At 37.0% G+C, this 23,960-nt stretch overlaps 1 protein-coding gene and 1 long non-coding RNA gene across 31 annotated transcripts in view; one reads left to right on the forward strand and one right to left on the reverse strand.

Annotated features, from left to right (window-relative positions):
• Nucleotides 1–23,960, forward strand: part of TUT7 (terminal uridylyl transferase 7) — a 58,115-nt gene that overhangs the window by 343 nt on the left and 33,812 nt on the right. For 21 of the 30 annotated variants that reach the window (XM_060409088.1, XM_060409091.1, XM_060409099.1 and 18 more), the window contains exons 2-11: nucleotides 844–1,394; nucleotides 5,602–5,783; nucleotides 6,120–6,236; nucleotides 6,726–6,903; nucleotides 8,608–8,696; nucleotides 10,839–10,890; nucleotides 11,887–11,956; nucleotides 12,749–12,875; nucleotides 14,238–14,357; nucleotides 21,211–21,363. In XM_060409088.1, the coding sequence (XP_060265071.1) occupies nucleotides 875–1,394; nucleotides 5,602–5,783; nucleotides 6,120–6,236; nucleotides 6,726–6,903; nucleotides 8,608–8,696; nucleotides 10,839–10,890; nucleotides 11,887–11,956; nucleotides 12,749–12,875; nucleotides 14,238–14,357; nucleotides 21,211–21,363 (1,608 nt within the window). In that variant the 5' untranslated portion in view covers nucleotides 844–874. Of the gene's footprint in view, nucleotides 1–39; nucleotides 494–843; nucleotides 1,395–5,601; nucleotides 5,784–6,119; nucleotides 6,237–6,725; nucleotides 6,904–8,607; nucleotides 8,697–10,838; nucleotides 10,891–11,886; nucleotides 11,957–12,748; nucleotides 12,876–14,237; nucleotides 14,358–21,210; nucleotides 21,364–23,960 lie in introns of those variants that run through there. The other 9 variants (XM_060409089.1, XM_060409092.1, XM_060409100.1 and 6 more) reach the window with 2 other exon arrangements.
• On the reverse strand, nucleotides 12,234–21,211 carry LOC132659153 (uncharacterized). The gene is made up of 2 exons (XR_009599153.1): nucleotides 16,553–21,211; nucleotides 12,234–16,446 (listed from the first exon to the last, which is right to left on the reverse strand). It is a non-coding gene; the product is annotated as an uncharacterized LOC132659153 (long non-coding RNA).

Raw genomic sequence — 23,960 nt, forward strand, 5'->3', positions numbered from 1 at the left:
ATCGAGGAGGCAGGTCACTTCCTGCTTCCTGGTCCCCGCGGTGGCTTCGTGGCCAGGAGTGCGGAGACGCCTCCTGTTTTTCCGTCTCCGACTCAAAGGATGGAAACTGAGGCAGATCGGGGGTGGGGCGGTCACTTGGGGATCGAGGAAGGAGAATTGCTGTTTCATGACAAAACCAAAGTTGTTTGGGGTGGGGAAATGAGGACTGGGGTGGTTAGCGGGAGTTGACCCTTGGTCGTAAAGCCAGCCCCTCTGACCGGAGCGGAGCCTTGGTCGGAAGCCCAGGCTCTCCGTAGCCCAAGCGATCGGAGCCTGTCGGTCTGAATAGTGGCGAGCGGAGCCGAGGCCCCAGGGTACCGAGAAGGGACTGAAAAGTGAAGTCGAGAGATGTACTGCCTCCACAAAGTTTCGGTTACTCTCTATTAACACTTGAAAGTAATTGCCAGCTTGTTTTTTCAAAAGACTGGGGAGTTCTCTGAAGTACAGGCTCGGGGTGAGGTATTTGGTTTTTTTGGCGGGGGGAAAGGTTCTGAAGAAAAGAGCTTTCGTTATATAGGTAAACGCCAACCAGCTTGGTATGAGTGACTTTTTAATATTACAGTTTTTAAGACATTTAGTTTTCATCTTCATATTAAATAGTACTAATTTCTATGAAGATATTCTAAAACTAAGCCTCCCACTTCTAATGTAATGCACTGATTATTGGAATGTGATGGAAATTAGGAAAAAGGTTTCTTGCAGGCTTTTATACATCTGTACAATGAGTGTGTGATATTTTGTGAATTTGATATGATGCCTTGTTATATTGATAGTTTGATGTTTCTCCAAAACACCTTCTTTCAGGTGAAGAGGAAGAAAACTGAAGTCAAAGACCATGGGAGATGCCACAAAACCTTATTTTGTGAGGCGTCCTAAAGAGCGAGGGACTACAGATGATGAGGATTTCAGAAGGGGTCACCCCCAACAAGATTATTTAATAATGGATGATTATGCTAAAGGCCATAGCAGTAAAATGGAAAAAGGCCTTCCCAAAAAAAAAGTAACACCAGGGAACTATGGGAATACTCCCAGAAAAGGACCGTATGCTGTTTCTAACAATCCATATGCATTTAAGAACCCAATTTACAGTCAACCCACTTGGATCAATGACAACCACAAAGATCAGAGTAAGAGATGGCTATCTGATGAACTTGCCGGTAATTCAGACAGTTGGAGAGAATACAAACCTGGGCCTAGAATCCCTGTTATAAACCGACCAAGAAGAGACTCTTTTCAGGAAAGTGAAGATGGATATAGGTGGCAAGATGGAAGAGGCTGCAGAACTGTAAGACGACTATTTCATAAAGAGCTGACAAACCTGGACACCATGTCAGAAATGGAAGCGGGAAGCCCTGGTAATGTTTCCAACTTGTCAAGTTACAACCCTGAAGTCAGCAATGTCTTATTTTTCATTCAGAGGAGCTTTATTATTTTCAGCAATGCAGTTCCAATTTTTCATAGTTTTGGCTTATTTAATGTGATTATTTTAAGGATAATCATGTTATTTGGGAAGCTTCAACACACTGCATATATTGATCCCTTTAAAAGTTAACTTTGCCACAAGGCTCGTTTTACCTTAGTAAAAGTATGTTTCCCATTGGTGCTTTTTACAGAAGAGGGTGATCATATCCCCCTAGGGATATATCATAATTTCTGAGTGGTATGTATGTGTTTTCTAAATTATATATTGTAATTTTGTACTTGAATTATGTATGTATCCATAATATAAATGACAGAATGTAAAGCTTAAAAACTTATTTGATACAAAAACATAGTATAGACTGCATGTATCTCCTGGTACAGAGGGATACACATTTTTTTGTGTGAAGTATCAATGTCTCGAGGAGGAGAGTGCAAGATTCTTTTTTCCTCAAAAGTGAACATGGCAAACAGGTTGAAACACATTGGTTAAAAAATTGGAAATTCAGTTAAAAGCTTTGCCTTTTAGTTTCAGTAAAACCAAAACCCAATTCTAAGGATCCTATGTGCTTGATAATTGCCCCAAAGTTGTTATTTATCCCTTCTTCCAAAAAACAGATAGATTTTGTCCACGTAGCAGAGAAACAGAAGAATCAAACAGCCTTATAAATCTTTAAGCTGAAAAGAACTTGAAGGAACTGCAGTGCTGTCATGATGTATCAAAGGTAGAAGCACAGTTTTACAGAGCAGGTAGCTGTGTCTCCGGTGAGGTTTAAATTTGTCCCCACTTGTTTACGCAAAGTGGTAGATGAGGAAGTGGAACTGAAATCATGTACTGTGCTGCTCTGGCCATGAACTCAGCCTCACTGACCTGGAATCTGACAGAGAGAAATGAACATGTATTCAAAATTTCTGGGCTTTTGAAGTTTGTGTATATTTAAGTAGTTCTTTATTACGGTGTCCAAGTGGGATATGGACATTTTAATTTAGTTACTAATCGTTGGTCTTTAAGAAAAGGTTGCTTTTGAGCAGCATTATAAAAAGAAAGGTTTACAGGTCAAAAGTTTGCCGCCAGATAGATATTATAAGAGACTGAAAATCAGTTTTTCTGTATTCCTGTCTAGTCTTAAAAGGAAACCTTAAGTGATATTGAATGGGACTTGCATTTTTACTATCTTTTTGTTGAAGTCAATCCAAAATGCCAATGTTTTCTCTATATGAAATTACAGGTGTTTGCTTTCAGTTTGGAAATTAAGGACTGTTCAGTTTTTATTCCTTTAAAAATCTTCGCAAAGAAAATATTAAGCTTTGGCATAATATTACTTACTGTAGCAACAAGTTCAGTTTAAAGTATAAACTTTTATAAACTTTAAAGTATAACCTAAGGATACTTAGAGTATCCTTAAAAGGCTCTCATTAAAGGAACTGAAATTTTCTTAAATCAAAGAGCCAGACACAACTGAGCGACTGAACTGAACTGAATACCTTAATAACAAAGGTTCTTATTAAATGATATGAAAAGATGTAATGAAAATTATCATAGCATTGCTTTGTTTTTTGATACTAAGTTTCTCTTTTCCAGTTCACTTTACTGCTCCTACCTACTTCATTCCTCAAATATCCTAGATTGCCAACTTAATATAGTTGGGACAGTGCCATTAATGATCTTAGCTAGAAACATCCATTCAAATTCATGTGTCTTTTGTAAATGGAATAATGGATCATATTCAAATAAAATATGAGAAACTTGGAATACTGTATGTAGAGAATACATATTACTACCTAGAGCCTGGGAGGAGCCAGGTAGTCTTCCTCTAAGTAATTATGGAAATTTGTTTTAGCAATACCCAGCTTTGCCTTCCTCGATTCCCTCCAGTGAGATTTCATTTGACTGTTTTTACCATGCAGGACTATGAAATTCAGTTTAGGATTTTGTATAACCTTGTCAGTTCTGGTTAATTTAATTTTTTTTTTTTTTTTTTTTTACAAAGTAAAAGGGAGTTCTATATTTTAGATGTGAATAGCTTTCCTACAAGAAAGGATTTTTCTTGTATTGTTAGATAGATGAATTTCAGAATTCCATCCATGCTCTAATCTCTGTTTCAAATCCCTTTATTTGCTTTAGTCATGTATGCCTGGACAAGATACTTTCTTGGACCAGCATTTTATGCATCTGTATCCTGGGGATAATATTAGCATCCATGATAGGATCACTTTAGAGATTAATCTGAAGCCACCTAAAGTGCTTATGTTGCATCTGTTGCATGAAAAAATACTCAATATTGGTAGCTGCAGTTGTCATCATCAGGCAAAATTTCTGCAGCCCTCCACTTCTCTTTGTAAAATAAGTTAACTGTACTTTTGGAGAGAAACTAAAGTTACTCTTTCTAGAAAAATTACATAGCAAATACAGCGAGAAGCCTTTGTAATCGAGAGAAGTGAAAAAGTAATTTGGTTCCATATCAATTTTTGTTTTGGTGAACCAAAAGTGGATCTTTCTGATTGTGTTACATGTTTCAGTGTAAATCTTTAAAGAGAGTTTTGCCTAAGAAACTCCTGCCTGGAATACTAAAGTTAGATGCAGTTATTCAGAGTTTGTAATGATAAACAAATTAGAATAGACACACCTCTGGAGTTAAAAGAATTGCTTATCTCAAAGCTTTATGCAGACCAGGAGTACTACCCTTAAAAGATTGTGCTTATTTAGTTGTGAATAGAGGGCGTGTTAAAAAGCAATAGACTGATTTTAACTATTTGTCTTTTACTATTTTGTTTGGTCCATTTTGATTCCTATTAAAATAAAAACTTTGTCCCAATACTTCTTTATTTTTTTAATTGCTGCTTTATCATATCGAAGCTGTTGGCAGAATTTCATTATATTCATCTCAGGGTAGTTTGAGTACATTGCATGCTGCTTTTCCTTCAGAGCTGTTGGTGATAGCTTTTTTAAAAATTAAGAGTCCTATACCTCCCTTTCCCGACATAATTTCTTTTCAATCAACTGATTCATTGTACCTGCTCTACAAGTAATGAGTTCCACTGAAAACCCATCGTGGCAGCTGCTTCATGCAGAGCATTTCAGTTGGTTTATATATTCAGAGAATAATTTTTGGTAAGCCATTTAAAAACTATTCAGTCCACTTAATCATAATTTTAATTGAGGAAATGAATTTCATTTTACTTTTATATGGTACTAGCAACTTCATTTTCAGAACTTGATGGAAATTACCGAAGCTATTTAGAACATTTTTTTTTTGTAGATGAATTGTACAAACGTCTTCAGTTTTACTGAGGTTGAAAAGTCCTAAGTCTTAAAAAAGGAACAGATTTGTTTATTACTTATAAGGACTGTAGAACTAACAGCAGAGTTTATAAGCAGATGAATTAGTCTGTACTTGCAGAAAGCTTTTATTTCAATTGCTAATTTGTTTTTGTTTTTTCATTTGAAATGTGCTCTGTGCAGGCTCATCAAAGAAGTTAAAATGAAAGTAAAGATAAAATGGTTAATAGTTATCTTCAGTAAATAAAATTTTGGCTTCAATTTCTTGAGGTTAACATGGGGGAGGGCCCAATTCTATGATTGCCCGATTTACAATTCAGTGATGGATTTTTACTCCAGATAAGAATAAAGTTGTATTCTCAGTTCTTTGGAGAGAATACTGTCCATCTTTACTCCAGTGGGGTTGTTTACTTACAAAAATGAAAGCAAATGTGGACAGTTTTCTTTTGAATACCAAGTATCCTTACAGGTATATTAGAAATTATTAAATATATGTACATTATATGTTATATTATGATATATTAATTACATTAGGATTACTGATGTACTTGCTTTCAAGTAATAATTTTTACTATTGTTGAGTAAACTCAGCAGTATACTAGGAAGAAATGATAGAATCAGATTTTATGGTTGAAGTAGAAGTCTTTTGTTTTCCAAAAAGATGGCTTCTGTGGATTAGTGTATCCACATGTTGAGGTGCTTAATGAGCATTTAAGCTTTTTATCCATGGGAGAGGTGTACCTTCCCTTTTGCTCTGTGTTCAGGTGTCATTCAGCTTTCACGTGATTTCATGAATAAATATGTAAGTTCTGCTTTTGGCTTGGGGTTATTCAGTATCGCCAATATTTTCCCCCTAACTTAAGAAAACAAGAAACCGAGGTCCAGACCTCGGAAGCCACGGAGAACTAGAAATGACGAAAATGAACAAGATGGAGACTTGGAAGGCCCTGTGATCGATGAGTCTGTGCTTTCAACGAAGGAGCTGCTGGGCTTACAGCAGGCTGAGGAGCGGCTGAAAAGAGACTGCATCGACAGGCTGAAAAGGGTAACAGCTTTATTTGTTAGTTAAAATCCTTGTTTTGGTTTAAACTGTGTTACTAATCGGAACATGTGCTCCAATGAATTATATAGATCAAAAGTGATATTCAGTTTGTTAATATAGTTTCTTTTTCTTTTTTAGAATTTCTTTTAAAAAACAATTATTAGCATAATGATAGTGACAGTAATCTATTAACAATTTAGTAAGTGTCCAGGAAATCATCTTCTGGCCAGCTTTTGTTTACCTGTATTTTGTCTCTGTACATCTTTCTCTCTACATGTCTCTCTAAATATGTATTTATATACAAATATATACATGTCTGTAAATCTCTTCAAATTGTAGCGACCAAGAAACTACCCTACAGCAAAGTACACCTGCAAACTTTGTGATGTTTTAATTGAATCCATTGCATTTGCTCATAAGCATATCAAAGAGAAGAGGCACAAGAAAAACATTAAGGTAAGTGTAAAGTAACCTAAACACATATGTTTGTCAATTATTACTTGTCATCTTTATCACTTTCCTTAAGACTGTGATACTAATAATTTGGTTATTTATATTACTGAATTTATATTAACCAGAATACTTTATACTGGTCAGATATGTTTTGCTGGGTAGTCTTGTGAATTTCCGTAGGACAGTATCAGGACGAATGAAGCCAATGCTAGGACCTAGGTTTGTGTCCTTATGCCAGTAATAACAAAGTAAATAATATGCCATTACTGTTTCTAATGTTCTTTCCTTACACTTTTTCCTTATTCCTCCCTTCCCTCTATTTTATGTACATAAAGAAGTGTGTGTGTGTTTGATAAGATGAAGACTAACAGCTAAAGGGAAAAGGAGGGCTGAGAAAAATACTCGAGGGTACTGTGCAGGGTGTTGTCTCAGTGACTGGTAGAAGGTAAAAATGGTGTGAGTCATTTTTAATCTCAACATTGATCTTAAAAGGAGAAGCAAGAGGAAGAGTTGCTCACCACGTTACCCCCGCCTACACCCTCCCAGATAAATGCAATTGGTATTGCCATTGACAAAGTGGTACAGGAGTTTGGCTTACACAATGAGAACTTGGAACAGAGACTAGAAATTAAACGTATCATGGAAAATGTGTTCCAACACAAGTTACCAGGTATTTTCTAGATTTGTTTTTCTTTTTAGCTACCTAAAATACCCCATTCATTTTTCTTACCGTTAGTAATTTTTGCCTAATAGAAATCAACTTACCATGTTCTAAAGCTCTCAATTTTTTGTTTTTTATGTTTTTGTACTGCAGATCTTTGTTTTTGTTTTCCTGGCTTACCCTAGGGTAGCAAAGACTTTTACATATGTTGTTAGTAACCTGTCTTCATTGTGAATTTCGTTGTGTTCATTTACATGTCCCATATTATTAGAGCACCGTGGGACTCTTGTGTATGTGTTTTGTTTACCTTTCTATTTTCCATCTCTCAGTTCAGTTCCTTTTTTAGTTGAAGTATAATTGACTTACAGTATATCAGTTTCAGGTATACAGCATAGTGATAACAATATTTTGTATACATTACAAAATGATCACCACATCTTTCTACCTATGTACATTGACAGAATATTTTGAGTTAAAATAAAGTGTCCTGGAGTCATTTTCAAGTTATCTCTTTCCGGAAAAGGTTCTGTTTAACCATGCTTAAAAGAATTGCACCATCTAAAACGAGCTTTGAAACTAATGTATAATAAATTTTGTGCACTGTTGAATTTATGTTTCCAAGTTATGTCTATGGAACCATGAAAGACTATTTTTTTATAGAAAGCTCCACAAGTGATTCTAATCCACAGCCAGGGTTGAAATCACTATTTGAATTTATCATTGTACTACCCATCAAACTATTCATTTTACTGAAATATTCATATAGTATGATTCATATTCATATATTTGTGTTCAGAAAAAATAAAGAACAAGAATCTATTCATTTCCTTATATAAGGTATCTCATCTTTGATGTTGTAGACAAGCTCCTGGGATGTCATTTGTAATTTTGATTTTTGTCATAGATTTCCAATGTAAAATTGAGTGTACTTTGTCTTGGAAAATTGTTAAAACCCAAATAAATTACTTGACTTAACCTGGGAAAGAAAAGAGATACAAAGTTCCTTTTTTTGGCCCAACAGTAGTAAAACATTGGGGGGAAAATGCCATAAAATAAATATACGTGGTACCCATACACACATTTTCCTCTAAAGAGTGACTCGCTTGCTGCCTAACATTTTAAGTTATATCAGTGATAAATCACTTTCTAAAGTTTTCCTCAAAAGATTGTATTATGTTAAACTTTTTGTTCATAAGGAGTATTTATATTGGAAATAATATAATGCTGATTTTTATGATTATTGTGTTACTGAACCATGATCTTTATACTAAATTACACCTGTGTATGCTTTCAAAAAGGTGAATGAAGTATCTGCCTTAACTCTTCAGTGTACTCCGAGGTTTATAAACATATAACAAAGTTAGACATCTCTTTTCGACTTCCATATTTTAAAAATCATTTTAGCTAGTATTTTCTCTGCAAAATGTGAATAAAGGAAGTATTAATGTATTTTACAACTGGTATGAAAAGAGTGGCTATTAAAGTAAACTGCATTCAATGTAGTCTTCCCTTTTAAGTAAAATAAAAGTGAAAGCAAGAGCAGAGAGTCACCCATTCGTGTCCTTTCATTGTGTCAGACTTGAATACTGTTTTTCTTTTGTGTGTAGTTTTAATTGATGGTTCCATTTCTGAAATAGCAGTGTCTTGCATTAACTTTTGAGAAATTTTACTTTATAAATGACTTCTATTTATTAAAAAAAATTTTTTTTTTAGATTGTTCTCTGAGATTATATGGGTCATCCTGTAGCAGATTGGGTTTCAAAAATTCGGATATAAACATTGACATTCAATTTCCAGCCATTGTAAGTACAAAATAAATGTTAGAATTTTCACAGAGTGGTATGGAAGTTCTGTTTTTTTCCTCTAAATGTGAGCTATATATGGATATATTTTAGATGTTTGAGGACAGTTTAAGTGTAATTTTTTTTTTCTAAAACTACTTTGTTTTTAAAAGTATAATTTTTTCCTGAAAAATCTTTTTTAATGTTCTTCTGCATGCCTTCACTTTTAAAGAGTATTTCTTCTTTTCTACATATCTTTCATGCTTTCTTCAAACACTGGTTTTTTTTAACCATGTGAATCTGATGGCGTTACTTAGCTCTATTAACTTGAAAAGATTGCATTATCTTGACAATTATCTTGACAATTCAACTTTGCAGTGGCAGCGAAGGATTTTAGATTTCAAACGGGTGTGGTATGTGTATATATACACACACACACACATATATATATATACACACACACACACACCCATACATACATATAAACATTTAAGACCTGCAAGCTCACACACACATATATACACACAGACACACACCCATACATACATATAAACATTTAAGACCTGCAGGCTCGATTTGTTCCTGAGTTTCCTCTTACATACACCCACCTTGTAAAAATAATTACACTTTTGAAGAACTGCACCTAGCCTAGATTTCTGGTTTAAACATGGTTCAGAAAGATGTTGATGAGTCAGAACTTTAAAACTGGAAGGCACTTTAATGGGTTATTCATTTACTTACTGGTGGTTCCTGCAGGCCAGTTTGCAAATGGTTTATGCCATTTACTTGGGTTACTGCTTAAAAATAGAAATAAAGATTTCTGACCTCCTCTCCCAAATTTCGTATTTCACACTCTCTCATTCCTTGCCATCCCCAATTGCTATAGCTACCTGGTCAGTTGACCAAGATTTTACTTTTCTTTTAACCTTAAATTCTAATTAATATTTTAGCAGCATGGCAGTTATTTTGATTTCATGTCATTCGTTCATTCCTCAGGTCTGTGTGATATTCCAAGACTATACTAGGTTCTAGAGGCCAAAAAAAATATGATTGCTTCTTCATGAAATTCATACCTAGTGAAGGAGATAAGTAATTATGTATAGATAATTAATTATAATAAAAGCAATTCAGACAAACAAGGTTCTGTGACAGAAAACAAGCAGTCTTGATGCCCCTTTGAATGGATAACATTTAAGCTGAACTCTAAAAGATGAAAAGGGATGGAGAGAGTGAAAGAGTGTTTTGGCTTTAGAGCACATCATATGTAGGCATTGAGCATGGCCTGTTCAGGGAGCTAAAGGGAAAATTGTTAGGGCTGTGAAGGGACCTAGAGAAAGAGGAGCACAAGATTAGGATAGAGATGTAGCCTGGATCCCAAAATACAGGAAGCTGGAATTTCATTTTGACCTAAGGGCATTAAGTAGCCAGACAGAGAGTTTTAAGGATGGCCAGGACTGGATCTAAGTGGTTTTAAGTGGTTTTGGTTCCCAGTGTAGCAAGGATTAGAGAAAGGCAAGACAGAAGTGAACACCAGTAAGCAATCTGTTGAAGTAGTCTCACAGAATAATAGTATAGTATTAACAGTTTGACAGCTTCTAGCCACAGCTTCGGAGAAGGAAATGGCAGCCCACTCCAGTACCCTTGCCTGGAGAATCCCATGGATGGAGGAGCCTGGTAGGCTGCAGTCCATGGGATTGTGAAGAGTCAGACACGACTGAGCGACTTCACTTTCACTTTTCACTTTCATGTATTGGAGAAGGAAATGGCAACCCACTCCAGTACTCTTGCCTGGAGAATCCCAGGGACAGGGGAGCCTGGTGGGCTGCCGTCTCTGGCGTCTCACAGAGTCGGACACGACTGGAGCTACACAGCAGCAGCAGCCGAAACTTGGAGATTTGCTGAGAGGCTAATTAACTCATGAATTAGTGAATCAGGAGTTAACTGAGTAGTCAGTCTCTTTTTGCCCACAGTCGTCATCTTTCAGTGCTCATCTCTCCGTGTCTGACTGTGTGCACATAGCACAATGATTAGTTCCTTTACTCAGGTAGTAAGGTGCTTTCTAGTTTGGAGAGGCATTTGGGTAACTTCAGATGACTGTGTGTTATCTCAGTGAAGCCAAAGTACTTATGAATTATTTGATGTATTCATTGATTTATTTCCTAGATGTCTCAGCCAGATGTTCTCTTACTTGTCCAAGAATGTTTAAAGAACAATGGTAAGGCCAAATTCTTTCCACATTTGGTTGTTAAATTTTTCTTTTGTCTATAATTTTAAATATATCTTATTTTTCAAGTTTTGAAAATAGGAAGTCATGTTTTTTGATTTACTTATATGAGTAATAGCCAAGCAAAAAACTAAAGCAAATGCCCATGAATTATTAGCAGGTTAATTGGAGTCTTGTTAGTTGTTCTGCTATGCAGAATAACTATCTTGGAAGTAAAGCTTTTTGCTTGGTGATAATGTCACAACTTGTAAAGATTATACAGGCCCTAGCCAAGACTGATAAGAGTCAAAATATACCTTTTCCTCTTGGGTTAAATTTTCCTCTTGGTAAAATTTACTCTTGAAGTTAAAACCAAAGGATGTTCATCTATATTCCATGGCTCAAATTAATACTTTATGAATAATAAATAGTGTGGCTCAACTCAGATTAATGAATCAACAAAATAATTATTCCCGGGTATGTTATCATATGTCCAAAGTAATGTCCAACTGGGACTTGACAGCTTGTGTGCTTTCCATAGGCCTGGTTAAATTGTCTCATCCCTGAATTAGTCTTTCCCATCCTTTTTGTTTTGACTGAATGAAATGTTTAAACTTTTCTTCTTACTTCAGTCAGTACGTATTTTGATCCCACATGTTTTAGTAGCTTTTGCAGCAGTTTTGTTTTTTATTGTCCTGTCCGTATTTATAATTATGTTAGTGACCTAATATTTAAATGTTCTAGTTCAATAATGTAGCCATTTCTAATCAGACATTAATTTTATAAAATAAGAGTTTTAAATTAATGTGATTACTTGATTGTTGAATATAATACTTTTTCCTTTTCAAGTCATTTTTATTTCATAATCATCTCTTAAGAGCTTTATTGCATAATGGTCTTTCAAAAGACCCAACAGATGATACGCAGCTGGTACTTGTACTTTATCTAATTGTGCTTTTAAACAAAGGCTTAATTAACTAATCTGTGTAATATTCTTTTCTTTTTCAGACTCTTTTATTGATGTTGATGCAGATTTCCATGCTCGGGTGCCAGTGGTAGTGTGCAGAGAAAAGCAAAGGTCTCTGTTTTTTTTAGCTATTTATTAAGTATCAGCTTGCCAAAAGCACTTGTACTTTACTACATTTTAATGTCCAGTTTCTAGAATTACAAGCTCCTATGTGGTTAATTTCATAAGCTTGCTATTAGCTTTCTCTCTCTACTGTTGGTGTTTAACCCAAGAGGAAAAGGTATTTTATTTTAAAAAGAAGAAAAGTACTTAAAAGGAAAAAATATAGAAAGGAAGCATTTTGATCCATTTCGTAAAAAAAAAAAAAAACAAACAAACTATCAAATAGTTACTTGCTCTGATCACCTTTATTTGCCATTCTTTTTAGCAGCATTTTAAACAGTACTGAAAACAGTTGGTATGACTTCACCCAGCTCTCTCTCTCCATCTGGAAACACTCCCATTCCCACTGTAGATGGGTGGTTTGTAGGCTGTAATGAGTCACCATCAAGCAGATTCCTCCAGCTAGAGAAAACACTTTTGCTCCTACTAAGATGAATTTGTACTCCCATTTGAAACATTTTATATTTCTTTGCATTTCCCCCTAAAAACTGTTTTAATATAAGAAAATGTGACAGTTTTGGTTCTTACAAAATAAAGTTTACCCAGAAAATAGCTGCCCTATCTTTTTTAAGCCAGTTATTTAAATGACCCATAAAGGTTTAATGAGTTTTTTGTTTTCATTTTTAAGGTATTTATTATCAGTGTAAATTAGTTGATGGTAGTGTAAAAGAAACCTGATACCTGTATAACACTTTATCTTTCTCTTTTTCCTTCTCATTGTCACCCTCTACGCCCCACCAGTGGTCTTCTTTGTAAAGTGAGCGCAGGAAATGAAAATGCTTGTCTGACAACAAATCATTTAACTGCCCTTGGAAAACTAGAATCAAAGCTGGTTCCTCTGATAATTGCATTTAGGTACTGGGCAAAGGTAGGTTTGAGTTCTTTAAATGAATGAATACATTCTACGTATGCTTAAGCAGTACACTTTGATTTTTACATGGTTCATTTAATATTAAATGTTTGGATGCATATTTATAGACATCAAGAGAGTTGGCATCTTGAGTATTAGAAATTTTAATGTATATAGAAAGAAAAACTTACTGTTTCTGTTTGACTATAGCATATTGTTCAAAAGATCAATGATTTATGATACTTATTAAAAATTAGATTTGTAGGTCAAATCTGAGGTATAGCCTACACGTTTACATTTTATCTAGTTTCCTGAAGTGAGTCTCAGAAACAGGAGAGTTAAGATAAAGCCTCTTATACCATCCAGTGATAAACCCTTGCTTAGTCATGTTGACTCTTTGCAACCCCATGGACTGCAATCCTCCAGGCTCCTCAGTCCGTGGAATTTTGACAAGAATACTGAAGTGGGTTGCTGTTTCCCCCTCCAAAGTATCTTCCCAACCCAGGGATCGAACCTGCATCTCCTGTATTGGCAGGTGGATTCTTTACCACTGAGCCACCTGGGAAGCCCCAATAATATACGCAAAGATTCCCAAAAAATGAAAGCCACTATCTGATCTTGCTTTACATTTCTACAGTATTTTAAACATGGTATCCTAATGAAATGCTCAGATGAACACGAGAGCATCACATTTCTCCAAAATGTAAGGTCCCATCACGATTATAAACTTGAGATTCTGTATAGAAAAAAGCCAAAAGCTTTATGGATTAGGACATGGCAGTGACAACACATAATTCCTGTTGCTTGAGTCGAAGATATAACAGAGACAGAGGATGCCCCACTCTTAATTGAATGAATTGGTAATCACAATATGGTGTGCTTTGAAAGCAGCCTCCTACTTCATCACTAAGTTGTTATTTTCTCCTAGTGCTAATTGGTTTGCCTGCTTTCTTTCCTCTAATTATGTTTCTGACCAAAGCATGCATTTTCGAGGTAGCAGCTAAGCATGAGGGGGGCCATTAAACTGAGCAAAGCCAATTGGTTTATGTTTGGGATTGAATCATTATTTTGACTTCATTAACAAGTTTTTGAACCAAGTGAATGGATTTACCATGGATATCAAAAAATAAATAGATTTTTAGAGCCTTTCACAAGTGAGTTTAGTTAACAAATGAAAAATTTGAAGTGGAAACTCACTGAAAACCACAGTATGTGTTTACAACACAAGTATAAGGAAGTTGGGTATTTTGTCATTGTGGAATTTCATTTTGAAGAGTAAATCACATGATAAATGGAAATGAATTAACAGATTTTAGACCAAATTGCATAAATGACAAGTTGGTACAAAAGAATGCTTATCCTCTTTTCTCTCATTTGTAGCTTTGCAGTATAGATCGCCCTGAAGAAGGAGGTTTACCACCTTATGTGTTTGCTCTGATGGCCATTTTCTTTCTTCAACAGAGGAAAGAACCCCTTCTGCCTGTTTATCTAGGATCATGGGTATAAAACATTTTTTGCTTATGTATCCAATATTGATTTTATTATGGAGCCACAATCCCTTGAGCATAATTTCAAAGTCTAAAAACCTAACCAGAACTGACATGAATTTATTTATCCTATTATTGTGAAAATTCATGCCTCTCACTGCTGAAATATTAATGTATTTGGCTACAAGATGCTGCCATATACTCTGCTAGGGAGACTGTTACTTTTCTAAACTGAAGAAACTTATAATTTATGGAGCACATGATCTTGAGGTTTACAGACGAGAATGTGAACCTACATTATCATTTGCTACACAATTCTTTGGGTACAGTTTTATAATTTGATACTTGAATTTATATATCACCTCCAGACAGACTGTAGAAAGCATTCAGTTCACTATCACTTTCTTTTACTGATCTTTTTGTTCTCTTTCTACCCTGTTCCCTGTGAAACAAAAGAAAATGTAAGTGCTGAGATTGCTACTCATACCACAGATGCAGAACTTAGAAGTCACCTCTTAAATAATATTTTGCTGTAATCTTTAAGATGAATAAGACTTCAGTAAGGTGACCACTCTTTCTTTCTGGATAAATTAAAGTTGAGCTGATTTATTCAAATAGTAAGATTTAAGAAGGAGCCATCTCAAAGTCAAAATGAGGTTATTTTCATTCTCTTGAAATGCCTCACTTTTAATCCCTAGGTGAAATTCCTTGATAAAAGTCTTATGTATATCCTTATTTTATAAAAAAGCTTCACTTGGTAAAAGATACATCCAGTATTTTAACTACTTGTCTTCTTACCATAAGCAGGATTCTCATCATTTAACGAGGAGATGTTCCAGAGCCGTAGTTCTTATATATATATAAAATAAGATTTTAGGGAATTTTTTTCTTTATACTAAATGTGTTGAGAATTAAGCAAGGACCTTTATCAGGCAGGCCCTGAGAACAAAGGCTGAAGCAGAAACACTGTCCTGGCTCTAGGAATTGCAGTCTGCTGTGCTGCAACCCAGTTGCCTAAAGAGAGTTCTCCTTGTGCTTGCGGTACTGAAATGAAAAAATTCAGGGTATCCTTGCTAGTCTGTTCTGGTGGAAAAAAGGGTGAGAGAACAAAGTCAACCCTTAGTTGACAAATAACCCTTTTCATCAGACCTAAGTCTGATACGAAAGTCTTTGAAAAAGTCTTTGAAGTTTTCTTTTCACTTTGATCCAAGAGAGATAGGAGTTTAAGATACAACCAAACCAGTTGGACTCCTGGGCCAAAAAAATGCCTGAGAAAGAGGTCGGCTGTGTTGCCATATCACTGCTGTCTTAGTGAAATCTGCCTTTTCTTGTGTCTTCATCTTCCCTGAAGTGGGCATCTGTCACTGATGTGAAGATGCAGGGGGAAAAAAGCGCTTCTCTTCTGGTGATGGGAATCTCCTCAGGATTTGCTTAAGAGAAACATGAATACCTTTGTCTATAGCCAAGTGTATTATTTCCTTGGCAGTGATACTAGAAGTTCTCTAAGATGACAGAATTTGGTTTTGATTATGCCATTTGTTTTTGCAAATTTAATGACAAAAGTATATAGTGGTCAAACACTGGATTGAACTGTATATATCAAATAAGGCAGACTACTGCCTGACCCAAAGTGATCTTAGTCTTCACCTTTTTAAACTAGTTAGGTATCAGTGTGCTGGTTTCTGCTAGAGTATTAATCAAAAATATACAGCAAAAATACAGAAAAGAAATTCAGTGCCTTGTTCATGCCAGATATTATATATCACTGTTCATGTAGAAAATCTATTGAAAACCTCAAAATTATGTGTATGAAAGTATCCAAACTGTTAACTTCTTCAAAATCTTTAAATCACTCTGTATGTTAGTCATTGTACTAAGCCCTGAAAGTAATACATGGGTGAATAAGATTAGATTCTTTGTCAAGAAGTTTAGAGTATCATATTTCTGTGCTCTGATCTGTGTTTTCAAAAATCTTTTGGCCATTCTCTCCCAACCTACTCAGATCTCTTTCATGTTGGAGAATATCTCTCTGACCTTTTACTCCCAATTAAAATTTCCATTTTATTATCATTTGATACTGATATGTGAGTTGTGAATGATGACTAGCTTAACCCTGTCTTCTTAGCCTCTTTTATCCCCTACAACAATATTTTGCTAGTCTCCAAGTAAATATTTTTTTGAATCATTCTTATTTTAGATTATATAAACTTAACTCTTAGGAAACAATTATTTTCACTTTAAGAATGCCAGATAATACAGTAGAAAGAAGAGTAGTGTCAAGTGTTAAAAGCTTGCCAGCCCTGAAAGTCACCCAGGATTTGCCACTAAAATCCTTATAACCTTGAGCAAGTTGTTTAATCTCTGAGCCTTGGGGAAAGACTCACCTGAGAAATTTTGAAATGAGATCATGAATGTGGAACTCCTAGAACAAGATAGGAGAACAGATGTAGTCCTTTTCCCCTTCAGTAGAAAGTCAAGTTCCTCTTATTGGGTGGAGGTTTGAACTCCTAAACAAGTGATCCTTCTGGAAATAACAGCTGTAAATTCTCAACAAAACACATAAAATAACAACCTGAAGGCTCTGGAGACTGAAAAACTCAGACTTTAGAGAGAAGCCCAAAATTAAGCAAATGACCAACCCAGAGTGAGTTCCTGTTTTTCAGTGGCTTTACCATAAAGGCTTTACTAGTAGAAAAGCCACTCCTCTTTCTGGGCAGAGGACCTAGGGCCACCAAATAATAAGGGGAAAAAGAACAAAGAGGGAAAATACAGAGAAGTGGAACCCTTAATTCTTTCTGGCCACTCAGCACATCTCTGACTGATTGTTGATCAATCCAGGGCGCCATATAAGGATCTTGGAAGTTATCGCTCCATCCTCACAAAAAGAAAAAAGCTGAGCATGCTGAAAATCAACAACTCTTACTAGATCCTTCAGAGAAGTGGGGTCATGGGAAAAACCACTGTTCCCCAAGTTGGAGAGACAGGCAGGTATATAACTTGTCAAAGCAGAAGCCTCTGGAACCATTACCAAGCTAAGAAAACTGTGATTCTGGAAGTTCAGTTTGGATAAGTGTGAAAATGGAAAAACAGCAGAGGGCCCATTCATAAGGTGCTCCTTTCATGAGTTTTATCTCCAGAAATGCCCACCAGGTTCTCAGGGTGAAGATCCAAGAAAAATCCTCTATCCAGGAAAAAGGTTGTCAATTTGACATTGCCTAGAACATTCTGCTGTCTTAGGTAAAAGCCTGCCCTCAAAGGCAACAATTTTACCAGAACCAAGTTGGACTATAAAGAAAGCTGAGTGCGGAAGAATTGATGCTTTTGAACTGCGGTGTTGGAGAAGACTCTTGAGAGTCCCTTGGACTGCAAGGAGATCCAGCCAGTCCATCCTAAAGGAGATCAGTCATAAGTGTTCATTGGAAGGACTGATGTTGAAGCTGAAACACCAATACTCTGGCCACCTGATGCGAAGAGCTGACTTATTTGAAAAGATCCTGATGCTGGGAAAGATTGAGGGCAGGAGGAGAAGAGGATGACAGAGGATGAGATGGTTGGATGGCATCACCAACTCAGTAGACATGATTTTGAGTTAACTTGGGGAGTTGGTGATGGACAGAGAGACCTGGCGTGCTGCCGTTCATGGGGTCACAAAGAGTTGGACATGACTGAGCAACTGAACTGAACTGAACCTCCTTGTTAAAGTGCTGAACTCAATATGCCAGCCAATTTGGAAAACTCAGCAGTGGCCACAGGACTGGAAAAGGTCAGTTTTCATACCAGTCCCAAAGAAAGGCAATGCCAGAGAATGTTCAAACAACCCCACAATTGCACTCATCTCACACACTAACAAAGTAATGCTCAAAATTCTCCAAGCCAGGCTTCAACAGTATGTGAACTGTGAACTTCCAGATGTTCAAGCTGGATTTAGAAAAGGCAGAGAAACCAGAGATCAGATAGCCAGCGTCTATTGGATCATCAAAACAGCAAGAGAGTTCCAGAAAAACATCTACTTCTGCTTTATTGACTATGCCAGAGCCTTTGTGTGGATCACAAGAAACTGGAAAATTCTTAAAGAGATTGGGAAAACCAGACGACCTTACCTGCCTCCTGAGAAATCTGTTGCAGGTCAAGAAACAACAGTTAGAACCAGATATGGACCAATGGACTGGTTCTAAATTGGGAAAGGAGTACATCAAGGATGTATATTGTCACCCTGCTTATTTAACTTATATGCAGAGTATATCATGTGAAATGCCGGGCTGGATGAAGCACAAACTGGAATCAAGATTGCTGGGAGAAATATCAGTAACCTCAGATATGCAGATGACACCACCCTTACGGCAAAAGCAAAGAACTAAAGAGCCTCCTGATGAAAAAGTGAAAGAGGAGAGTGAAAAAGTTGGCTTAAAGCTCAACATTCAGAAAACGAAGATCATAGCATCTGGTCCCATCACTTCATGGCAAGTAGATGGTGAAACAATGGAAGCAGTAAGAGACTTTATTTTGGGGGGCTCGAAAATCACTGCAGATGGTGATTGCAGCCATGAAATTAAAAGACGCTTGGTCCTTGGAAGAAAAGCTGTGACCAACCTAGATAACATATTAAAAAGCAGAGACATTACTCTGCCGACAAAGGTCCATCTAGTCAAAGCTATGGTTTTTCCAGTGGTCATGTATGGATGTGAGAGTTGGACTATAAAGAAAGCTGAGCACCGCCGAATTAATGTTTTTGAACTGTGGTGTTGGAGAAGACTCTTGAGAGTTCCTTGACTGCTAGGAGATCCTAAAGGAAATCAGTCCTGAATATTCGTTGGAAGGATGATGCTGAAGCTGAAACTCCAATACTTTGGCCACCTGTTGTGAAGAACTGACTCATTAGAAAACACCTTGATGCTGGGAAGATTGAAGGCTGGAGGAGAAGGGGATGACAGACTGAGATGGTTGGATGACATTACTAACTCAATGGACATGAGTTTGAGCAAGCTCTGGGAGTTGGTGATGGATAGGGAAGCCTGGTGTGTTGCAGTCCATGGGGTCACAAAGAGTCGGACATGACTAAGCAACTAAACTGAACTGAGCCACCTTGAGATTTATCAGGGCCTGACTGACCTGGGGCAAGGAAAAATAGCCGACTCCAGCATTCTGTTGTTCCCTGTCTCACCTCTGATTGGCAGGACTGAGAAACACGAAGTGACGGTTGCAGCCCAGGATCCAGTCTCACTAAAAGACTGAGACCTCATAGAACTATAGGATATCTCGCCTCTCTTCACAGCTTATTGCAGCATTATTCGGCCTCCTGTGTAATAATGAGGTTATAGTAGAAAGATTTCATTTAAGAAGTCTCTTGGGAAACCCAAAAACAGTAGAGGAGACAAACAAGGATACCAACAGAAGTTATAGCCCCTTGACATCTACAGCTACAACAGTACATTGCCTGACTGCAGTCAGATAAAGGGGAAAAACCTCACACCACAGGGTTTTACCCAGCTTTCAACAAAAAAACTATAAGGCGTACTAAAAGGCAAAGTCATAGTTTGAAGAAACAGAGCAAGCACTGGAATTATTTCACCAGGAGTTTTAACAATATGACTTAATATGCTTAGGGCCCTAGAGGGAAAAAAAAAATCAGTAAGCTTTACTCAGTAGAAACTTCTTAAACTGAAAAGCAAGGACAAAGAAAAGAATGAATAAGAAATAGAACAGAATATCGAAGAGTTGCACAACAATTACTAAGGGTTATAGGCCCCACTGTCTGGGATTTCCTAGGCAAGAATGCTGGAGTGGGTTGCCATTTCCTCCCCCCAGGGATCTTCCTAGCCCAGGGATTGAACCCACATCTGCATTTCAAATGAATTCTTTTTTTACTACTGAGCCACCTGGGAAGCACCACTTAGGCCCTAGAAACGACCACATTTCATCCTGAGTTGGAAGGAAATTTTTATGAGCAGGGGAGCTTATGGTTTAGGATTATTCTGTCAGGTAAACCACAGAAGTTGTCCATTTAATGTGAAAATACATTGGAGAATCAGGCTACCGCAGTCATACCCTAATCCATAATTTGTTACTGACGTTAGCATGTTTAAAGGCTATGAAAAATCCCACTATACCTACAGTAAAGAAATCTGTTCACGTTTGTTCCACATTTCTTAGACCTTTTGAGCCTATGCTTTTCTTTAGCATCTTAACCATGTCCAAAGAAAAACTTTATGTTTATTTAGCAATTACTATATGCCATGCCCTGTCTGAATGCTTTATGTCCATTATTTTTTTCCATTAACTATCCCATTAAGGAGATGCTAGTGTTACCCCTTTTTACAAGAACCTGAGACATAAACGAAAACAAGGACCTTACTGAAGGTCTCACAGCTAGTGCCTGAGAGAGTGAGGTTTGGGCCTAGGTGGTTTTATACCAGAACCGTGGCCTTAGGCCTAGGACGTGGTCTGTTAGACTGTTTACAAAAAAATATTTCCAAAAGGGCTTCCATTGTGGCTCAGCTGGTAAAGAATCCTCCTGCAATGCCTGAGACCTGGGTTGGGAAGATCCCCTGGAGAAGGGAAATGCTACCCACTCCGGTGTTCTAGCCTGGAGAATTCCATGGACTGTATTTTCCGTGGGGTCTCAAAAAGCTGGACATGACTGAGCAACTTTCACTTCACTATTTCCAAAAATCACCATTTCTTTTGCAAATGAAAACCTTGATTTTTTATCTCTTTAAATTTACAGATGTCTCAAAGGTAATCTTTTGATAAAAGATGCCTTTCATATTTTGAGTGAACTGTGTCACTTTTCATTTCTTCCAGGATTAATATACTCTGATTGTTTAAAAATCATTTCTGCCTTATAATGTGTGTTTAATTTTTCCTAGATTGACGGATTCTCACTAAACAAATTAGGAAATTTCAACCTTAAAGAAATTAAGAAAGACTCTGTGGTCTGGGAATACACTGATAATGTTGCAGGGGATGTGGACTCAGCAAAACAGGAGGCGCCAAAGGAGATGGCCGTTAAAAGGGGACAGGTCTGTTCTCTCTCATGTCTGGTCTTACTGTTTGTTTTTAAATCAGTAGTTAATTGTGGAGTTTATGAGTTAATCTTCCTCTCTTCTTTCCTCAGCTATCTTTAACTATTTCATAACTGTTTAATTTCTAGTCTGTTCAGTTCTTTGAATAGACAAGGAATAAAAGGTAAAATTGCAAATCATTGAATCCATAGTTACGTGGTTTCTTCTCTGTGTAAGGTGCTGTGAAAGAGGCTGAGAATTAAAAAATAAGTTCCTATCTATCCTCCAATTATGAGGCTTAAATATAAGAAAAGTTAACTAACCTCAAATTGCTAAAATAACAGTGAATAAGCCTATGGTAGTATACTTGTCCTTACTCATAGGTTAGTAGTGAGAAGGAGAATTTATGAACAAGGAACAAGCTGTCATTAGAATTTCAAACAACAGATCTAAGCAGCCTAACAGGAGGATTCTGACCCAAATTGGTAAACAGTCCTTGACTCCATGAGCTTTCCCATATCCCTTTGGGATAAAATGACAATAATATCCACAAAATACCTCTGAGACTGGGATTCTAATCCCAGCTCTTCACAAACAGGTCATGTCACTCCTGTAGTCCTTGTTTCCTCTGGCCTAAAATGGGGAGATATTGGTGAATCACATATTCTTGGTTTTGTTGAAGGGAAGAGAATGGTGGTGGCACCCTACCTGAGCTGCCACCAGAACACACCACTTGTGTCATTTGTCTGGGGTTCCAGTGTCGGCTAAGAGCACAGACTGTGGAGCCAGAATATTTGAATTTGTATCCCAGCTCACCCACTTCTAGCTATGTGTCTTTGGGCAGGTGGCTTAATCTTTCTGTGCCCCAGTTTCCTCACCTGTAAATGGAGATGATATTGGTACCTTCTCATAGGGTCATCGATTTATAGAATGCTTAACTCAGTGCCGAGCATATGGTAAGCACTCAGTAAATGCTAGCTACTAGTCTTACTTTATTTGAAAAACACAGTGTTCTCCCATGTTTTTTTAAAAAAACAGCAATGTAAGTACCACTAGTCTAGGTATGTCAGAGGTCTCTTAAGTTCCATGTTATGATATTGTGAAGTCATTTCAGTGAGATGTTGAATATATGAATAAAGAGGTGAGATCTAATGGAACTTTCCATTTCTGGGGTTTTCTCCATGTCCTTAACTGTTGTTTGTGGGACCAAAACAACTACATTTTTAATCAGGTTTAGTTTGTAAATCCACCTGATGACTTTATCTTATTTCACAGAACCTTTGTGTTGAGATTTACTGAATAAATCTATGACCACACCACTTATTTTGAAGCTTGATATACTAAAGTGCAATTGGAGGCAAATTTGTTTACCCTAGAAGGAAAGGCTACTGCTGAAAGACCGCTTAAATACTTTTATCTTTGCATTTGAATGCTAATTGCAGAGATGAATCATGCTGCCACTTCTAAAATTAAGTGAGGTCTGGACAGTGTTGACATTGCATAGTGTGGTGAAAGAGCACTGGCCTGGGATCAGGAGACATTGTTCTTTTGCCACGCAAGCCACATAAACTCTTTGGGTTTCAGTTCCTTCTCTTGTAGCATATGGGAGTTGAATTAATTACCTCTTAAGAGCATCTTACAGTTGTGACATGGTTTCAATGATAAATGGATTTCTTGTATTTAAAAAGACTATACCTAAATGAAAAAATACAGACAGCAACCAGTCTACCAGATGCTTTCCCTTGTTTCTGATTTAATCCTCATAACTATCCTGTGTTATAGGTGGTATCATCCCTACTCTGCAGATAATGATAGCGACCATTTTTTGAACATGTGTGCCAGGCACTGTGCTAAGCTCTTAACAGACTCTCTCTCACTCAGTCCTCCCAACAGCCCTATGAGGTGGGTACTATGATCCTCATTGTTCAGATGAGGAAACCGAGGCTTAGACAGCTTATATACCATCACCAGGATCAGACACAGCTAGTAAATGGAAGAGCTGGATTTGAAAGCTTAGCATGTCCCATTCAAAAGCCAGTTCTCTTCGCTTCTGAGTTATACTGCCAGTCCAAGAATGAAGAAGCTAAGTCATGAAGCGGTCAAAACCTGTGAAGTGACAAAGTCAGTATTTGGACCCTCTTTTTCTTTTCTAAGTCCTTTGAACTTTCCACTCTATTGTATCACAGTATGTCACATCTTATCATGAGTCTGTGAGTGGAAAACTTGTATTAATTTCTGAAATCAAGGGTTATTTATTCGACTTTAAAATCAGTTGCTGCTGGAAGAACCAATGAACTTAATGTAACTTCTCAAAGCAAGTGAGAGGAGCATTTTTCCTTCCACTCTTTGCAAACAACTGCAGTCCATTTCTGTGTCTTAACGGCATAAAGGCGCCCTCCGGCGGCAGGAACAGGGAGAACTCAGTGCTGAGAGGAGTAGCAGTGAAGCCCGGTTCTCGCCACCTGCCCTTAAGACTTCAAAATTAGAAGTGCTGCCTGGTTATGTGCTGCCTGTCTATTCCTATGGTACTGACTAGGTGTTAACATAACTTTAATCCCAGAATTCAGTGAAGGAATGCTGCTTGCTCACAATCAAAATAGAACCTAGAATGTGAT

Source organism: Ovis aries, chromosome 2 (genome assembly GCF_016772045.2).
Source record: "Ovis aries strain OAR_USU_Benz2616 breed Rambouillet chromosome 2, ARS-UI_Ramb_v3.0, whole genome shotgun sequence".
Lineage (NCBI taxonomy): Eukaryota > Metazoa > Chordata > Mammalia > Artiodactyla > Bovidae > Ovis > Ovis aries.